Here is a 16,646-nt window from a genome sequence, read left to right on the forward strand (position 1 = left end):
TGGACGAATCAATATTCAACACATTATTTCCTAAATTATCTATAACCATCACAGTTTCATATATACCATTACAAGGAAATGCTTTAAAATAAAATACACCATTATAGAAAGCATTTATAGAACCAATTTCATTATCAAATGAAAATCTAAAACCTTGTTTATACAAACCATGAAAAGAAATAATGTTTCTCGCCATATCTGACGAGTAACAACAATTATTCAAATCTAAACTTAACCCACTACTAAGCAATAAAGAATAAACTCCAATCTTGGTCACAGTCGACACTTTCCTATTCCCCATGATTAAGTTTATCTTCCCGTGCTCCACATCCCTACTTCCTTTTAGTCCCTGCAAATCATAACAAATGTGAAATCCACAACCTGTATCAAGGACCCAAGAATTAGCATGTGATGAGTTATTAGATAGAATAGTGTAAATACCTGCGAAGGTGGGCTTTATCTTCCCATCATTAATGTCCTGCAAGTATTTTGGGCAGCTTCGTTTCCAGTGCCCTTTTTCATGACAATGGAAACACTCTGCTTCCTTTGGATTGGTAGAGGGCTTAGCAGGACCACCTTTGGTTCCACTAGAAGAGGATCCATCATGGGACTTTCCCTTGTGGCTCTTAGAAGAAGACTTCCTCTTCTTTCCCTTCCTATGTCCAATTTCCAGAACAGGGGCAGCAGCAGTAGGAGTAGATACAATAACCTTGCCTTTCAAATTGCTTTCTGCAGTTCTTAATAGGCCTTGAAGCTTGCTCAGAGTGACTTCCTCTTTGTTCATATGATAAGTCATTCTGAACTGATCATAACAAGGAGGAAAAGAATGTAGGATGATATCAATAGCCAACTCTTCATCAAGGTTCACATTCAACTTCAGCAAGCGGTCCACAAATCTCTACATCTTTTGCAAGTGGGTCGTGATGGACTCTCCATCCTTCATTTTCGTTGTGATCATGGAGGCAATGATCGCATACCTTTCCTGTCGAGCACTTTGATGGTACCTTTCCATCAAATCTTGGTGCATTTCGAAGGTCCAGAAGTCATCATAGGACTTTTGAAGCTCAGCAGTCATGGTAGCAATCATAATGCACAACACCTTTGATGCGTCCCTCTCATGAACCCTGTATTCCTCGATTTGTTTGGGAGTAGCAGTTTGTTCAGCAACCTCCTTCAGCTCTTTATCGAGGAAATATTCTTTTTCCTCGTAGCGAAGGACCATACGAATGTTCCAAATCCAATCGTTAAAGTTTGACCCATCTAAGATAGTTCTCCTAACCAAGTTCATGAGGGAGAATGAGTTAGAAGGGTTGGAGCCTGAAGCATTGTTTGGGATAGACATCTGAAAAAGGAAAAAGAACAAGTTTAGATTAGATAAGAATCCTTAATATAACACCCAAATGAAATATTAAGGCTAGGACCCAACACAATATTTTACAATTCAGAAGAAGGATGCCGTAATCCAATTGCAAAATATTTGAAGGTAGGTAAATGACGATTTACCAATTTCCACCATGAAAAACAAAATTGATTATTAAGTTTTAAATTGGATTGAAATTCCTAGATTCTTTTGAGATTCATTGAACTTTTCAATGGCATGTTTAAATCTCGATTATGCCCTTCAAGTTTGTGACTGGGATACGGATGATCACAAACAAGGTGTGAATAACCATGCAAATTGTTTGGTACTCTTGATGTCACTTATCACCTAATCAATGTGTCGGTTAACCACACACGCTCCATTAATCTATGAAAAACATCAAGCTACCCTTTTCCACCCTTGTCGGTCCCAAATTAGTGTGTCGGTTAACCACACACGCTTCACTAACGACTTGGCAAGGTGCAAAGTGCAAATTCATGGAATAGCACCATTTTCTCATTTTTTCCTAAAGTAACTAAGATTGGAAATTTAATAAAACATTTAGTTACTTTTATAATTATCATTATACTTATAACGAGAATTAATGTCCTATCCTACCCGTTCGGCTAACGACCATCCATCAGTCAAGGAAGCGGTGGGTGAGAGTGGACCCCCATTAAACCACCAATTTATAGGCAGTAACTTTATCCCCCCTTATAGACTGGCTTCGTGAATGAGGCCTACTAACGGTAAGACTGACTTGTCTTATACATATATATATATATATATATATATATATATATATATATATATATATATATATATATATATAATTATTAAACTTGTAATATTATAATAGTATAAGGGTTAAATTATAAACTTTTAAAATTCTAAGGTTTGGAATTAAATGTTTCAAAAGTGAGACTTTACAAATTCCAAAAGTTGAGGGCAAGTATTGAAACTCTTCAAAACTTTTGGTTTTCCATAACTTATGAGTTTTAATGTTCATAAATGAGACTTTTCATATAACTTGAGGACAAGTTACAAAACTCTCTTCAAGAACAATTTTAGATCAATTTTAACTAACAACATTATCATATAATTTACCATTGATCTAATCTAACTCATATAGCAAGGCAATTCATATCAAATAATACAAATAATCATCTTATTATCTTAAAATTTGACAGTTTTCCTTCAATTGGATGAGGATAATCATTACCATATCAGAAAACACAAATTTTTATGATACAAAACAGTTTGTGATAATGATCCTAATCCAGTTCTGGCCAAAAACTCGAAATTCTGCAAACAGAAGGTTCTACTCGACGAGTGCATGAACTGGACTCGTCGAGTTGCCCTTTTAGTAAGTGAACTCGTCGAGTCAGATCAGTGGACTCATCGAGTTCATCAGTCAGAGGCCAGAAAATCGTTTTTTTTTTCAGCTTTGAAAAATAACCAAGCATCAATATAATAAAAAATAATCTTAGTATCTGATACCACTGATGGGTTTAAGCACTATAACACTCCTATGGTGCACATGCAACCCTAGATGCTTTGGATCCAAGTTTTCTCTAATTATACATGCAATTTCATTTTTCCAAAGCATACATCCTAACTAGCATATGTTGGAGGATATACAACATAAAACAGATTAGATGAATACCTCTTGATGTAGTTAATAGTTCTTGGCCTTCAAAAGCTTTAGCACCTCAAATGTGATGCCTCTAATGTGTCACAAACACCAAATGCAAGAGGAGGCTTATGAGAAGTGGCTAGATAGCTCAAAATCAGTTGTCACTCTTCTAAGAATGCATGGGGGCCGATTTAGGGGTTAAGGGGTTTCTTTTATAGTGTGGCAAAGACTAGGGTTTCATCCATGCAAACCCTAATGCACCATGACCCTTCATATTTCTTAGGCTCCATGGGTAAAACCTCCATGGACTATCATATAGGTTTAGCCCATCCTAATCAACCATGGATCATTAGCCCAAACTATAAGTTTTACTGATTTACTTAATCAGTCCCTGTAAATTTAGTTAGTCTCTTTTGATCACTAAATTAATTCCAAATTAATTCTTGATCAATACTAATTAAATAATATGATTTCTCAATTAATATATTATACTTATAATATATTAATAAATCACAAATAACCTCTTTCTCAAAAGCCCATCCTATCAAATTGCTTTGGTGAAGGCAACCCAAAAGGACCATGCTACTATCGGGTCAAGTACATACCAGTTATAGTTATGGGCTTAGACACCTAATCCAACAGTATACCTAGCAGCACATAACACATTCCAGGGTCACGCAGACTCCTAGCATCCTAGCATCACCAATAAGGGTCGGCATTGGTGCCTTAGACCCGTTATAGCCCAGTTAGGAAACTCACCTCAAAAGCTGAATCTCACATAAAGAAATCCCTAGTTGTTGTCCTGACGACTCCTCGAGCTATCAGTACAAAATAACACCCAATCAAAACTTGGGTTTCAATTTATGACCAATAATCCATTCTTGGGGTAAAATGACCATTTTACCCCTGGCCTAATTTAATCGATGACTAAGGCCCAAATCCACAATATAAAAGGCCCAACACTAAATAATCTTCTAAGGCTCACTAATAGCCCCTTTATGGCCCAATTTTCCAAATTGGGCCCAAGCCCCTCAAATGGACCTTACCCTAAGGCCCAATCATATCCACAGTCCAAAAAGGTGATTTCAGGTGGCCCACTAAGGCCCAAAGCAACAAGGTCCAAGAAAATGGCCTAAGCAAACCCACTGATGGATCGCACGTTGGGCGTTCCCTTGTGGAATGTTAGGCGTTCGTCACCAGCCAACAAATCGCGAGCCTCAGCCGGAACGCTGGGCGTTCGTACACTAATTCCCAAAAGTGATTATTAAGCACTTAATGCTTAAAGCCACACGACCAAAACATAGATCCAAGTCCTAAAGAACATCTAGAACCATAAAGTCACTGAATTGGTGGCTTCACATGCCCCTAAAGGTCCCAACTTCAAGATATAGCATTCAACTTCCATAAAAAGGGCTTAATCTCATGCATGGGGCTTATACAACTCTAAAGATTCAAACTTTATGAATCTAGAACATCATAAACACCTAGAGAAGCAACTCAAAGCTTCTGGGGTGATCATAACTACAAGATATCAACTATGGGACCAAAATGGGACTAAAATCCATAAAAACTTAGATCTAAGCTTCAAATGAGCAAGGTTAGAGCTTTATACTTCAAATATGTTGGAAATGGAGCAGAGAGCCAAGATCTATAAGCTCCAAATGGAATCACCACCTTGCACCAAGCTTCTCTTCCTTGAATGAGCTTCAAACACACACCAAAACACACACAATGAGCTTACAACACTCAAGGAGGCTCTAGGGTTTCGAGATTAGGGTTAGGGCTATGGAGGCTGGAAATGAGGTCAACACCTGCGACTTAAGGTGTTTAAATAGGTCTTAAACCCTAAAAATATTGGGTTTGAGCTCCATGCGTAAACGCCCCGCATTCAAGCTCCGCCTCCAAAAGTCCAATCTTGGCAAGAATGATCCCTCCTCCCCCAAAAACTTGCAAAACAAGGCCAAAAAGCAATAACTTGATATATAAGGGACCGAAAATGAATAATACCTGGATCGAGCATTACAAATCTTAACCAAAGTTATAGCACATGTCAAAAGGATTCCGTACATATAAAGAATGCTGAAATCCGACTTAAAACGAAGAAGTTATGACCCGTCAAAGTTTTGCGACAAAAACCGGCACGGCGTCGCGTATCGTAAAAAGTGAATTTTTGACGAAATACTTTTTAGCCTTAGCAATCTAAACGAAAGTCGTAGTATACGTTAAACCGAGAGAGAGAGTGTGTGTGTGTGTATATAGAGAACGTCCAAATCTGACTTCGTTTGAGGAAGTTATGATTTTTCTAAAATTTTGCATAGAAGTATACAGCCTGCAAATAGAATTTTAGATCGATCGATTTTTAGCCGACACAACCTAAATGAGAATTAAATATCTCATTAATAGGAGCTCAACGATATAAAGATAGTCGAAAACGGATGTCGGATGACAAAGTTATGAATTTTTAACGGACTTTAACTGTCTAAGCCTGTTAAAATATAACTTTTAAAATAAAGTCAAAATTAGCCAACGGAGTCTAAATGAAAGTTGTAGATCCCTCGATATCTACGCGTGGATATAAAGAACATCAAAAATGGAGCTCGTATGCAAAAGTTACGGATTTTAGAAGATAATTAATTTTGGGCTAAATCTGTAAGTGACACGTGGCACAATCTAAGCCGCACCTTCTTCCCCACGGCTTAGAACAAGATGGCGACACGTGGCAAGCAAACGCCCCACGTTCAGCTCTTGAACGCCCCGCGTTCGTGAGATTTCCAGCCTATAAATAGAAGGCGCAAATCACTCCATTCCTCACACCTTTCTCACCCAAACATCCCCAAACCCTCTACTCTTTCCTCTAGCACCTCCTAGGTGTTAGAAGCGAGTCCTGGAGCGCCAGAAGGCCCCGAGAAGAAGAGCTTCCGGCTCAGAAGTTCTGCTTGCATAGAGCCCGGTTTCTCGCTAAACCCCCGTGTAAGTGAGTTATGCTTACTATACTTTAAGTATAACTTATGTTTAAGTTCATTATCGTTATTATGAGCCTATAAATAAGATTTATCAGTGATTCCAAGTCGTTATACTGATTGATCTACTTACGGGGATGATGTCTAGGCTGTGATTTAGTGAGGTGTTTAAAGTGGGATTTTCAAACAGTATACTTCGTATACCAAACGGACCCTACCTCCGATATGATCCTACCTAGTTGTTTCTTACTTGATAGATCATGAAAGTAGACTTTGAGTTAATGATGAATCTAGACTAATAATTAGTCGCAATAAATATTAGACTGAAACTTAGTGATAATAATACTAGGTTTCGTCAACGGAAACGACAATTGTTAGAAGCGAAGCGTTGCCCGAATTTCGAGTCATCACTTTAACAAGTGAGTGCATAGTTACTTTCATCTTACACATAGATATGAAGTATCTGGATAATTACATGCTTATGTGCTCATTATCTATGCCGTGAATATTTTGTGTTAGATAAGATATTATGTGATGATTTTTAACTGATTTAACCATATAAAGTATTATATACTTCCAAATATGTATTGGGTAGCGACGGGTGGTGAGAGATAGGTGATGGTAGAAAGGTGATGATAGATATACGATGATGAATAGGTGATGCAAGATAAGAGATGATTAGGAAATGGCATAACCTTGACCTGCGATCTTGTGATGTAGTCATTTACTAGAGTATAGATGACGACCACTGACTAATCTAAACAAGTCATGTGGAAACACCGGCAGGCTCATAACATGTAGGTGATGAATTACGAGTTCAGGCGATGTAGTAACTACGTATTCATGCGATGATACTCTAACCCTTACTAGACATGTATTGGGGGAGTAATCCCCGAATCAGTATTGTCTATGCGATGTAGGTGATGATCCTTAGAAAAGTCCTTAGGAACAAACATATAGGGAAATGTGATGTAAGGAGATGAGAGGTAAATATGATGTAGGAGATGACCCTTAGGATAAATCTTTAGGGAAGAATAAATAAGGAAAATGGGGATGGGTAATCAGGTTAATTGTTTGACATGAAATTTGTGAAGAAACAAATTAACGATATTATTGTGGGTTGAAAACCCTAAGTACTCACCAGGTTTCCCAACCTGACCCACTCAGTTTATTGTATCACAGGTGGCTATATAAAAGATACATTTTGCTGAGAGATTCAATGAGTATTAGGCCACTAGTTTAATTACTGTAATATTTCGTTATGCTTATGTTTCTGTATTGACAATGACATCCTAATGTTTTAAATAAAAATACATTTCTTCGGAAATGCTTTGATAACATCTTTATCATGTTTTCTGGGAACAAATTCCGCAATACTATTTTTCACAAAGAATACTCTGACTTTTAAATAAGCATAAATAATTTTTTTTAAATGACCGTGAATTTGGGGATGTCACAGTAAGAAAACCAAAACCATCATACATACCCACATACCAATATTGGGGGGGGGGGAGGGAAACTTTTTTATCAGGGTAAATTACATGAATAGTCCCTGTGGTTTGGGGCAATCTATACGTTTGGTCCCTAAGACTTTTTTTTAACTCGGACGGTCCATAGAATGTATTTTTGTTGCACGTTAGGTCCTTGATAGATGAAGAAGATCCTCAGGACCGACCCTTTTTCTGACTCGTCCTAGGCATTTGATGATATTTAAATACTCGGGACCGGCCCTGCATGCCATTTATCTCTCTTCTTATATGAACATTAACATCTCCCATTGAGACCAATTGTTGGACCATTAGGATGCTCTTAAGTACAGCAAATGATGATCCTCTAACTCTATTTTCCCGACTCCTCTAAATTGACATGCAGTACATAAACACACATAACGTTCTTCATCTACTCCCCTACATAGATCCCCATAATCATATCACAACATCTGCTAGCTTCTATTATGTTGTCATTGACATTGAATTTCTAAGGCACCAAGACACCTATATTATTACTTTTTTGTCTTCGCAATGCTTGAATACCAAAATTTATACCCATAATACTATCTAGCTTGTGCGTTTAGTCTCTTTAATACATGCAATGACCAGAATACACTTGCGAGTGTCCTTTTTAGTAAAAATGTCCAAGATATGGAAGTGCATTTCGACATGACGGCTCGGCAGAAAGCAGTTTTCCAGTTTTTACGTGCACCACATGCTCAATATTTTCTTCTAACTATCCCTATAGATGGGCTTGGCCAACATATGTCTCCTGTGGAGTATTGTACTATCCTCAAATATCGACTCATGATCCCAATATTCCCAACTGACGAGATATGTCTGGTGTGTCGCAAGGTATGTTTGGACTCTTTTGGAGAGCATGCAGTTCATTGTAAAGAGCTCCTGGGGTCCAAATACAAGCACGATATGGTTAGGGATGTGTCGGTCGACATAGTTAAGCGTGTCGGGGTTTCCGCCAAGAAAGAGGCACATGTGGATTTCTTGACTAACCCGACAGAAGGAAGGTCAACTCTTAGACCGGCTGAAGTTTTGATTTTTGGATGGGTTGTAGGAAAACACGCATATGTAGACCTTACAGGGGTATCCCCTCCCGTGGGCTTGAGGGTCGGGGGTTTCACGACGGGACATTTTGCATTAAAAGCTGCTACATGTAAGGTCATCAAACATGAGAAATCGTCCATGGAAAATCAACACGTGTTCATACTATTTGCATTTGATACATTTGTTTTCCTTGCGTTGGATACGGTGATGTTTCTTAATAAAATACAACGGATCATGTATAGCAATGTTATATCCCCTAGATCTATGGATGTAGTCTTCAAAAGAATTAGTTTTGTCATACAAAAAGGTTTAGCGGCACAACTTGTTGCCTGTTTGTCTTCTCGTTCGTTGTACGATGATAACTAAGACTATGAATTTGTTTTCACATTCAAATGAAGTTTGATAACAGAATTAAATTAGTACTAAAAATACTAATACGCCAACAGAAGATACAAAATATTGGTTTATTTTGTACTATTTTGAGCTATTTTGGACTAGACTTTTTTCGACATGACTAGAGTGTGTCTATGTAAGTACGAGCAACTTGCTAACATGTTATAGTAGGTTAATGATTGCTTAAATGAAAAAATAATTAATTAACAATGTAGTTTTAGGTAAAAGTCTAATTAAATGTATAAGGGTTTTTTTTGTTAAAAGAAAATTTTGTAATTGACTTTTCGAATTTGGTCCATGTGTTTGGCATCAATCTACACTTTTTGTCCGAGCTTTAAAGTATTAATGTCAACGGTCTTTATGCTGGTGGACGACATTCTCAGTGGTGGTAGTAGGTTCCACCGACAAGTAAGTTCAAGTGCGAGGGTGGCTAGCAGTGTTGGAGTCTTGGGTTCTACCACATGTGGATGAATCAATTTATTAAGTGGAAATATCAACTCCCAAACAAAATAACTAAAAGGCTTTCTAGTAATAAATGTCATTAAACCTTATACAAAAATACAAGGATTCCATTTCATTCCATCCATTTGTCATTCCAATTCATCCGATCATCGAACAGACTTTAACTTTAAATAAATAAATAAATAAATATAAAGGATCCAAAACCTAGCCACAAACTACTGTTAAAAAAAAAAAGGATTCATGATCTTGGGGACATCTCTTGAAGTATGAGCAGGTGTGTTTCCCAAAAGCAATCTTCAATTATATTCGGATGTTCCACTACTACTTTCTTGTAAGATTTTGTAATCACTCCATTATCTGTCAACATCATCTCCTGAACCACCAAATTAAAAGTCAATCCAAAGTGTGTTGCAACTTATTGCATTTTCAGCTATAAAATACTTGAAATGTAAAGAGAGAGATGACCTTGTCCCAAAATACAGAGGAGCCATTGCGGAATATGATGGGTAATGTCTTGTAGTCAATATTGAATAGATTTAAAAGCATTTGATTCTTCTCTTGTGTTTGAGTACCCTGTACAACAAACATTCTCATTTAAAATTATAAAATAAAATAACACTTGATGTTTAAAAACACCAATTTACACACTTTATAACCTTCACGAGTTAAACAACCATGAAAGTTGCCCCAAACTGATCTCTTTGACCTGCTATATATAATTTTCTTTTTCACAATTTTGACCCAAGTGTTTAATTTCTATCACGAAATTGGCCCAAATGTTTTTTACAAATGTGCCCCAAATCATTTTTTACATGTTTTTTAAAACTTTGTTTTTTTCCAATACGAGACTGTTTTTTACAACTTTTTCACAACCTTTACAGCATTTTTTTTATAGATTACTTTTTTACAGCCTTTTGTCCCAACTTTGTTTTTTTACAAAAAGAAATTGCTTTTTTACAACATTCTTTTTATAAAATTACATTTTTGACAACCTTTTTTCCCAACTTAGTTTCATTTTTACAAATTTGTAAAAACGAATGTCAAAAAATGAGTTTGACATGTTTTTTACAACCTTACATGCATTAAAACAAATATGTAAAAAAAAAAAAAAAAAAAAAGTTAGAAAACAAATCTGTAAAAACGAATAGGCAAAAAAACACTAATTTATATTAACAAAAATATCTTAGAAAAACATGCAAAAAAACAAAAATGTAAGAGGACATTGGGAAAAAAAAGCTGCAAAAGAAGTTGTAAAAGACAAAGTTTGAAAAAAACATGTAAATACAAATTGTAAAACTAGTTTGGACCAAATTTGAAACAAAATATAAAACTTGGGTCAAAATTGTAAAAAGGGAAAGTTGCTATAGCAGGTCACAGGGACCAATTTGTGACAAACTTTCAAAGTTGGTTTACCTTTTAATGTAAAAAAGTGTTTAAATTGGTGTTTTTGAGACAATTATAAGAAAAGTTGTGACCTTTAAAAGACTTTGAGCTTCCTTTGTGGTTTTTCCAGACTTAACAAGCATCCAAAAGCAAGTATTGTACTGATTGTTTATGTGGCCTACACCAATTAAAACAAAAATAAAAATTCACACAAATGTAAAATGGTATTGTCTTTTTGTTAATTATAATATATAAAAGAAGAAAAATATATAAAATTTACTCACAGTCAACTTGTCTCCAAGCAAGATAATCTCGAATAATTTCATATGATGGATAGCAAACAGCTCTTCCATCAAAATTTGATGGATATTTCAACTCTTTTTTAGGGAAATATTCTTTCCATTTCATCACATATGTTGAAGAAAAGAATGAGACAATTGAAGACACCATTTCACTGCAAGGACAAAAACGGTATTTTTCAATTTTTCTTTTCCTTATTGATGTAATTACAGAAAAAGAAATATAAAATGTAGAAATTACCTCGGGCGTCTTTGATAGAGTTGAGTATTTCTATTTAAGATAAAGCTGAAAATAAATATGTTAATTGTATTAAAATAATATAACAAGATCAATAATCAATAATCAATAATCAAATTACAAAACTTACCTGTATTCATCACTTACTCCATATGCAAAAACAATGTCTTTAAACTCCTCTAAAACAGCAACTGCACATGAGTTCATAAGTTTCAAAGCTTGCTCATCATTAGGCTTCTCAAATCCATGAACCTCAGAAAATCTACTGAAAAATAATAATAAGAAACCAAATAGAAAATTAAAAAGAAAAATTTACTTTTTTTTATTTATTAATTTACCTGTGGAAATGAGAGCCATCTATTCTTATTACAATCCAAGTAAATGGGAGCAACTTGTTCTCAAACTGAAACAATTTCATGTACTCTTGTTTGATATTATTCACATTTTGCTCAAAACCACTTAGATCCTTGCAAAGACAGGAGTAATCATTCCAGAAACTTCTAGAAGCTATATTTTCTGAATGGACAATTATGACCTTCTTCTGCAGTCTTTTGACAGGGGGTTCATTGTCATGGATCTTTAAGGTATCCTCAACCTACATGATAACTAAGATTAGTTCTTTATTGAATGAATACTCAAGTCAATAAATCAAGAAATAACTATTAACTAAATAATAATAAATGGAAATAACAATTATGAGATATAAAAACCTCTGTCTTGAGAACACAAGAACCCTGTCGATACATTTGTGGAAGATTTTTGTAGTTGATACCAAATTGTTGGAAAAGGATCTCATTTTTTTCTTGTTTTTTTGTGCCCTATAAATATAATAAACAATTTAGAAATATAAAAATTGACATGAAAGATATAGAAACATATTTTCTAGATTACTAAATGAATCATTAATCATACACACCCTCAAGATTTCATTTGCTTCTCTTTCTGATTTCCCACTTTTAATCAACATCCAAAGGCAAGTGTTGTATTGGTTTTTGCTATGACCTAGAAAAAAAAATACAAGAAAGATTGTTTTTAAAAAAAAAAAATCATACTAGAAAAATATCTGGCACTATTTTTCTTAATAATAACAATATGTAACATGTAACGTATAAATTACCCTTCATCTATTAACATAATAGCAACATACTTGCATTTCTTTACATATAATAGCAATATGTAACCTGATTTTTATAAAATGTAATTCATTTAATAGCATATTAGCAAAATATATACATTCTTTTACCTATAATAATAGCAATATGTAATATACTCACATTCTCTTTGTCTCCATGCAAGATATGATTGAAGAACCTCCACTGATGGACAGCATATGACACGTGATTTGAATGAAGGAGTAGATTTCATGTTCTTTTGAGGAAAGAATTCCCTCCATTTTTCCACATATAAAGATGTGAAGAATGAGACAATGAGGGAAAGAATCTTGCTGCAGTGTCAACTTCACTGTTAACCCAATGATATACATTATTTATAAGATTGCAATTTGCAAATCATGATCTAAAAAATTAAGAAAACTCATCATTATTCTAAATTATCACCTAGAACGCCTTTGGTAAAACTTGGTTTCCTTCTTGAAAATGAAGCTGCAATTCACATTAGAAAACTATAACTAAAGATTCATATAAAATAATAATAATAATAATAATAATAATATCTTTATGTATTTATTGATCAATGAAGTTCTCACCTGTATTCATCACTAAAACCATAAGCAAAGATTATATCTGGATACTTCTCAAGCACTGAGGTTGCACAAGAGTTCATCAAATTTAAAGCTTTTTCATCGTTTGGTTTTTCAAACTCATTAATTTCAGAAAATCTGACAAATTTAGTACAAGGTTATGATGATAATGATGATGATGATGATGATTAATTAAATATAGAATTATGGATTGTTGTAAGTTTACCTTTCAAAATTGCACCCATCAATTCGAACTACAACTAAGTTGGGATACATCACTTCATCTTCAATTTCAAAAGATTTTACATACTCATACTTGCTATTTGCCATGTCAACCTGCAATCAACACAGCCAAGAAATTAAAATTAGAAAAGGGAAAAAGATTGTACATTTTGATTAGTTATCAAATAATGTCTAAAGTTAAATAAAATTAATCACTAAATCGTTCATAATCAAGGGGATGTTTGGCAGGATCTGAATTTCTAAGAGGGTTTGAATTTTTAACATGTTTGGTTGGAACCTCGAAATTGTTGTGTTGAATGATAAAAATGACCGTTTTACCCTTCTGTATCGTTTCTTTCAATTACAACATTGTACTTCCAACCTTTTCCTTATTGAGACATCGTATTTTGATTTTGAAAACTATAAGATATTGAGACTAATTTGCACAAAATTAGCATGTAAAAAGTAAAATACTTGCAGTTTTGTACAAAAGTTTATAATATACTGATCTTCTATTGATAAAACTGTATTTAGAACTCTGAAAATGCCCATTTGCTAATTATCCCCAGTTCCTAATCGTTGCTTTAATTATCCCCATTTCCTAATTGCTTTTCACTGCTACCCCTTTCTATTATCTCAAGCTATGTTCTGCTTATCGCAAGAATCAACACCACTAAAAAAACGCAGAGGTTAAAAAAGAGCAAAACAACTATAATTTCTTGAACTCGATTTTCAGAGGAAAAAGAAAAAAAAAATAACAACATATGGGCATCTGATAGTCGATTTTCAGGGCAAAAAAAACTTCTTGAACTTGATTTTCAAAGGAAAAAGAAAAGAAAAACCTTACCTGCAGAAACTAGCGGAGGCGGAGGCTGCGGCGTTGGAGATAGGTGGGAGGCAGACGGGAGATTGGAGATGGAGGAGAAAGGGGCGGAGGGAGAAGAAGGAGGACATAGATGAAAATAAAAGAAAAAGAGAGGGTCTAGTGTTTTACATTCCAGGGGCTGTTTGGCAGGATCTGAATTTTTAAAAGAAAAAGAAAAAGAAGGAGGACGTAGATGAAAATAAAAGAAAAAGAAAGGGGCTGTTTGGCAGGATCTGAATTTTTAAGATCTGAATTTTTAAGAGGTCTGAATTTCTAAGAGAGTCTGAAATTTTAAGAGCGGAATGTTTAACATGCTGTTTGGTTGGGACCTCTGAATTGTTGTGCTGAATTATTAAAATGACCATTTTACCCTTCTGTTTTATTTTTTATTGAATTCAACTGTTTATTTAAAAAATAACCTAATAAATTTTCTTAAATATGTATTAAAAAAATATAAACACCATATAAAATCCAAATTTAGCATAAATCAAAATTAAACACAAATCCAAATCAAACATAAATATTTTTAAATCCACAAAATCATACTAAAATCCAAATAAAATCCTACAAATTTTATTTCACCCCAATTGATTCGCAATCTGGTCACGCAAATTATCCATGTATTCATTTCCTTGTGAACCCCATTCCATATTTCATAAACATCAAAGAGAAGTAAGAATTCAGCAACAAAATTTCAGCATAATACTCATGAAAACATTAGACATAACATCAAAATAACACCAAAATTCAGCATATAACATCTAAATTCAGCATAATACTCATGAAAACATTAGACATAACATCAAAATAACACCAAAATTCAGCATATAACATCAAAATTCAGCATATAACATCTAAATTCAGCATAATACTCATGAAAATATTAGACATAACATCAAAATAACACCAAAATTCAGCATATAACATCAAAATTCAGCATATAACATCAAATTTCAGCATATAACATCAAAATTCACCATCAATATTTGATCATATCCATTGAACATCATAATGGAGCATATAACATCATAATGGAGCAAAACATCAACTATTAATTTTGATTTAACAAATCAGAAAATGATAGCATAATAAATTCGATTTTTGATTATCAATTTTGAAGGGAAGGAAGGAACAAACAAGACCAATGAATTCAAGGGCAAAAAAGGAAGAAACAGAAGGAAGAAATCGAACCTGCTGCAGTCGGCGGAATTAAAATCGGAGCTGGAAGACCTTGCGGCGGCGGAGGCTGGCGGCGTTGCTGGCGTCGTCGGTGAGCGGCGTCGCTGGCGTCGTCGGTGGGAGTAGTCGCAGGCGTCGGACCTGGAGGGGAGAACGCGATGGCAGAAGACGCTGTTGGGGAAGGAAAGAAAGAGGCGGTCGATTTAGGGCAAACAGAAGGAACGCGGGTTTTTTTTTTTTTTTTTTTTTTTTTTGAGGTATTTTTAAGCTTAAGAGGTAAAATATAATACGTATAATAGGTAAACAAACATTCTGAATCTAAAATTTTAAGACATTGCTTTTTAATTTTACAATTAAAAGGTAAACAAACAACCCCTAACCAGACAAGGGATTAATAGCTCAAAGGGTTCTTAAAAATAACTTTACATACCCCTAATTGTTTTTCTTTTTTTTTCTGTTTCCTATTTAATAATTTTATTTAAATTAAATACGTATGCTTATTAATATTATGAAAAAAAAAATACTTTTTTTTTGTTTTTTTTTTTACTATTTTATTCGTATTTTGTGTTATTCTTCATAGTGATTTTTCGTATTCATATATAGTGCAAGTTATTTTTCTTTTTAATATTTTTATTAAACATATATGATTATTATGGCTATTAATACTATTAATTTTTATTTTTATTTTTTGTTCATTGGGACTATTTCGTTCGAATTATATGTGTTATTCTTTTTTATTAATTTTTTTCGATTTTGTTTTTATATTAGAATTGACATATTATTTTTAGTTTTTGTTTATTTTTTGTTTTATATAAAAATTGATATATGATTTAGTGGGTTTGGAATGAACTATTAAATAAATAATAGTAAATAAACTATAACTTATTTGTTAATAATCCGGTACAATCACATTGCCTATATCACAATTATTGTATGGTCTATTTGGTTGAACGTACACATTTACTCTAGCACTATACATAGATTCTCATTCAATATCATATGGTGATGTGTGAAAATATCACAATGGCAAAACAATAGGCATTGAATACCTTTCTTGTAAATCAATTTTTACATAATGATTACAGTAAACGAAAACAATAACAATAGCTCTATGATTTGAATAGTGTTAAAGATAATTTATATAAATAGTCCCTAAAATTAAAGTTATCGTTATTAACACATGATTTGTCTGAACGAAATATATATATATATATATATATATATATATATATATATATATATATATATATTAAGTGAACAAAAAAAAACTCAATAGTAGTATGAACTAAAAATAACACATTCATAGTCCGAACGAAAAAATAACACGTGGATAGTCCGAATGAAAAATAAAAAATATAATCATATATAAAAATCTTTTTCTAAAATACAACTAATTAA

The 16,646-nt window shown here is 33.8% G+C and overlaps 1 protein-coding gene across 4 annotated transcripts; it reads right to left on the reverse strand.

The window, feature by feature from the left end:
• Nucleotides 1-9,411: 9,411 nt before the first annotated feature.
• On the reverse strand, nucleotides 9,412-15,469 carry LOC145124357 (tRNA(His) guanylyltransferase 1-like). Of its 4 annotated transcripts, none has more exons than XM_079059669.1 (15): nucleotides 15,261-15,469; nucleotides 14,052-14,352; nucleotides 13,209-13,318; nucleotides 12,989-13,120; nucleotides 12,840-12,884; nucleotides 12,558-12,727; nucleotides 12,200-12,285; nucleotides 11,994-12,101; nucleotides 11,622-11,878; nucleotides 11,414-11,545; nucleotides 11,287-11,331; nucleotides 11,031-11,200; nucleotides 10,839-10,924; nucleotides 9,829-9,936; nucleotides 9,412-9,736 (listed from the first exon to the last, which is right to left on the reverse strand). In XM_079059669.1, the coding sequence occupies exons 3-15, from the start codon at nucleotides 13,310-13,312 to the stop codon at nucleotides 9,602-9,604; spliced, it is 1,578 nt and encodes a 525-aa protein (XP_078915795.1). In that variant the 5' UTR covers nucleotides 13,313-13,318; nucleotides 14,052-14,352; nucleotides 15,261-15,469; the 3' UTR covers nucleotides 9,412-9,601. The 4 variants fall into 4 exon arrangements, with proteins under 4 accessions (XP_078915795.1, XP_078915794.1, XP_078915792.1 ...); XM_079059668.1 differs by having other exon boundaries at nucleotides 14,052-14,413; XM_079059666.1 differs by having other exon boundaries at nucleotides 14,052-14,468.
• Nucleotides 15,470-16,646: the final 1,177 nt, after the last annotated feature.

This window comes from Lactuca virosa, chromosome 7 (assembly GCF_052849685.1).
Source record: "Lactuca virosa cultivar CGN04683 chromosome 7, Lactuca_virosa_CGN04683_v6, whole genome shotgun sequence".
NCBI classification, from domain to species: Eukaryota; Viridiplantae; Streptophyta; class Magnoliopsida; order Asterales; family Asteraceae; genus Lactuca; species Lactuca virosa.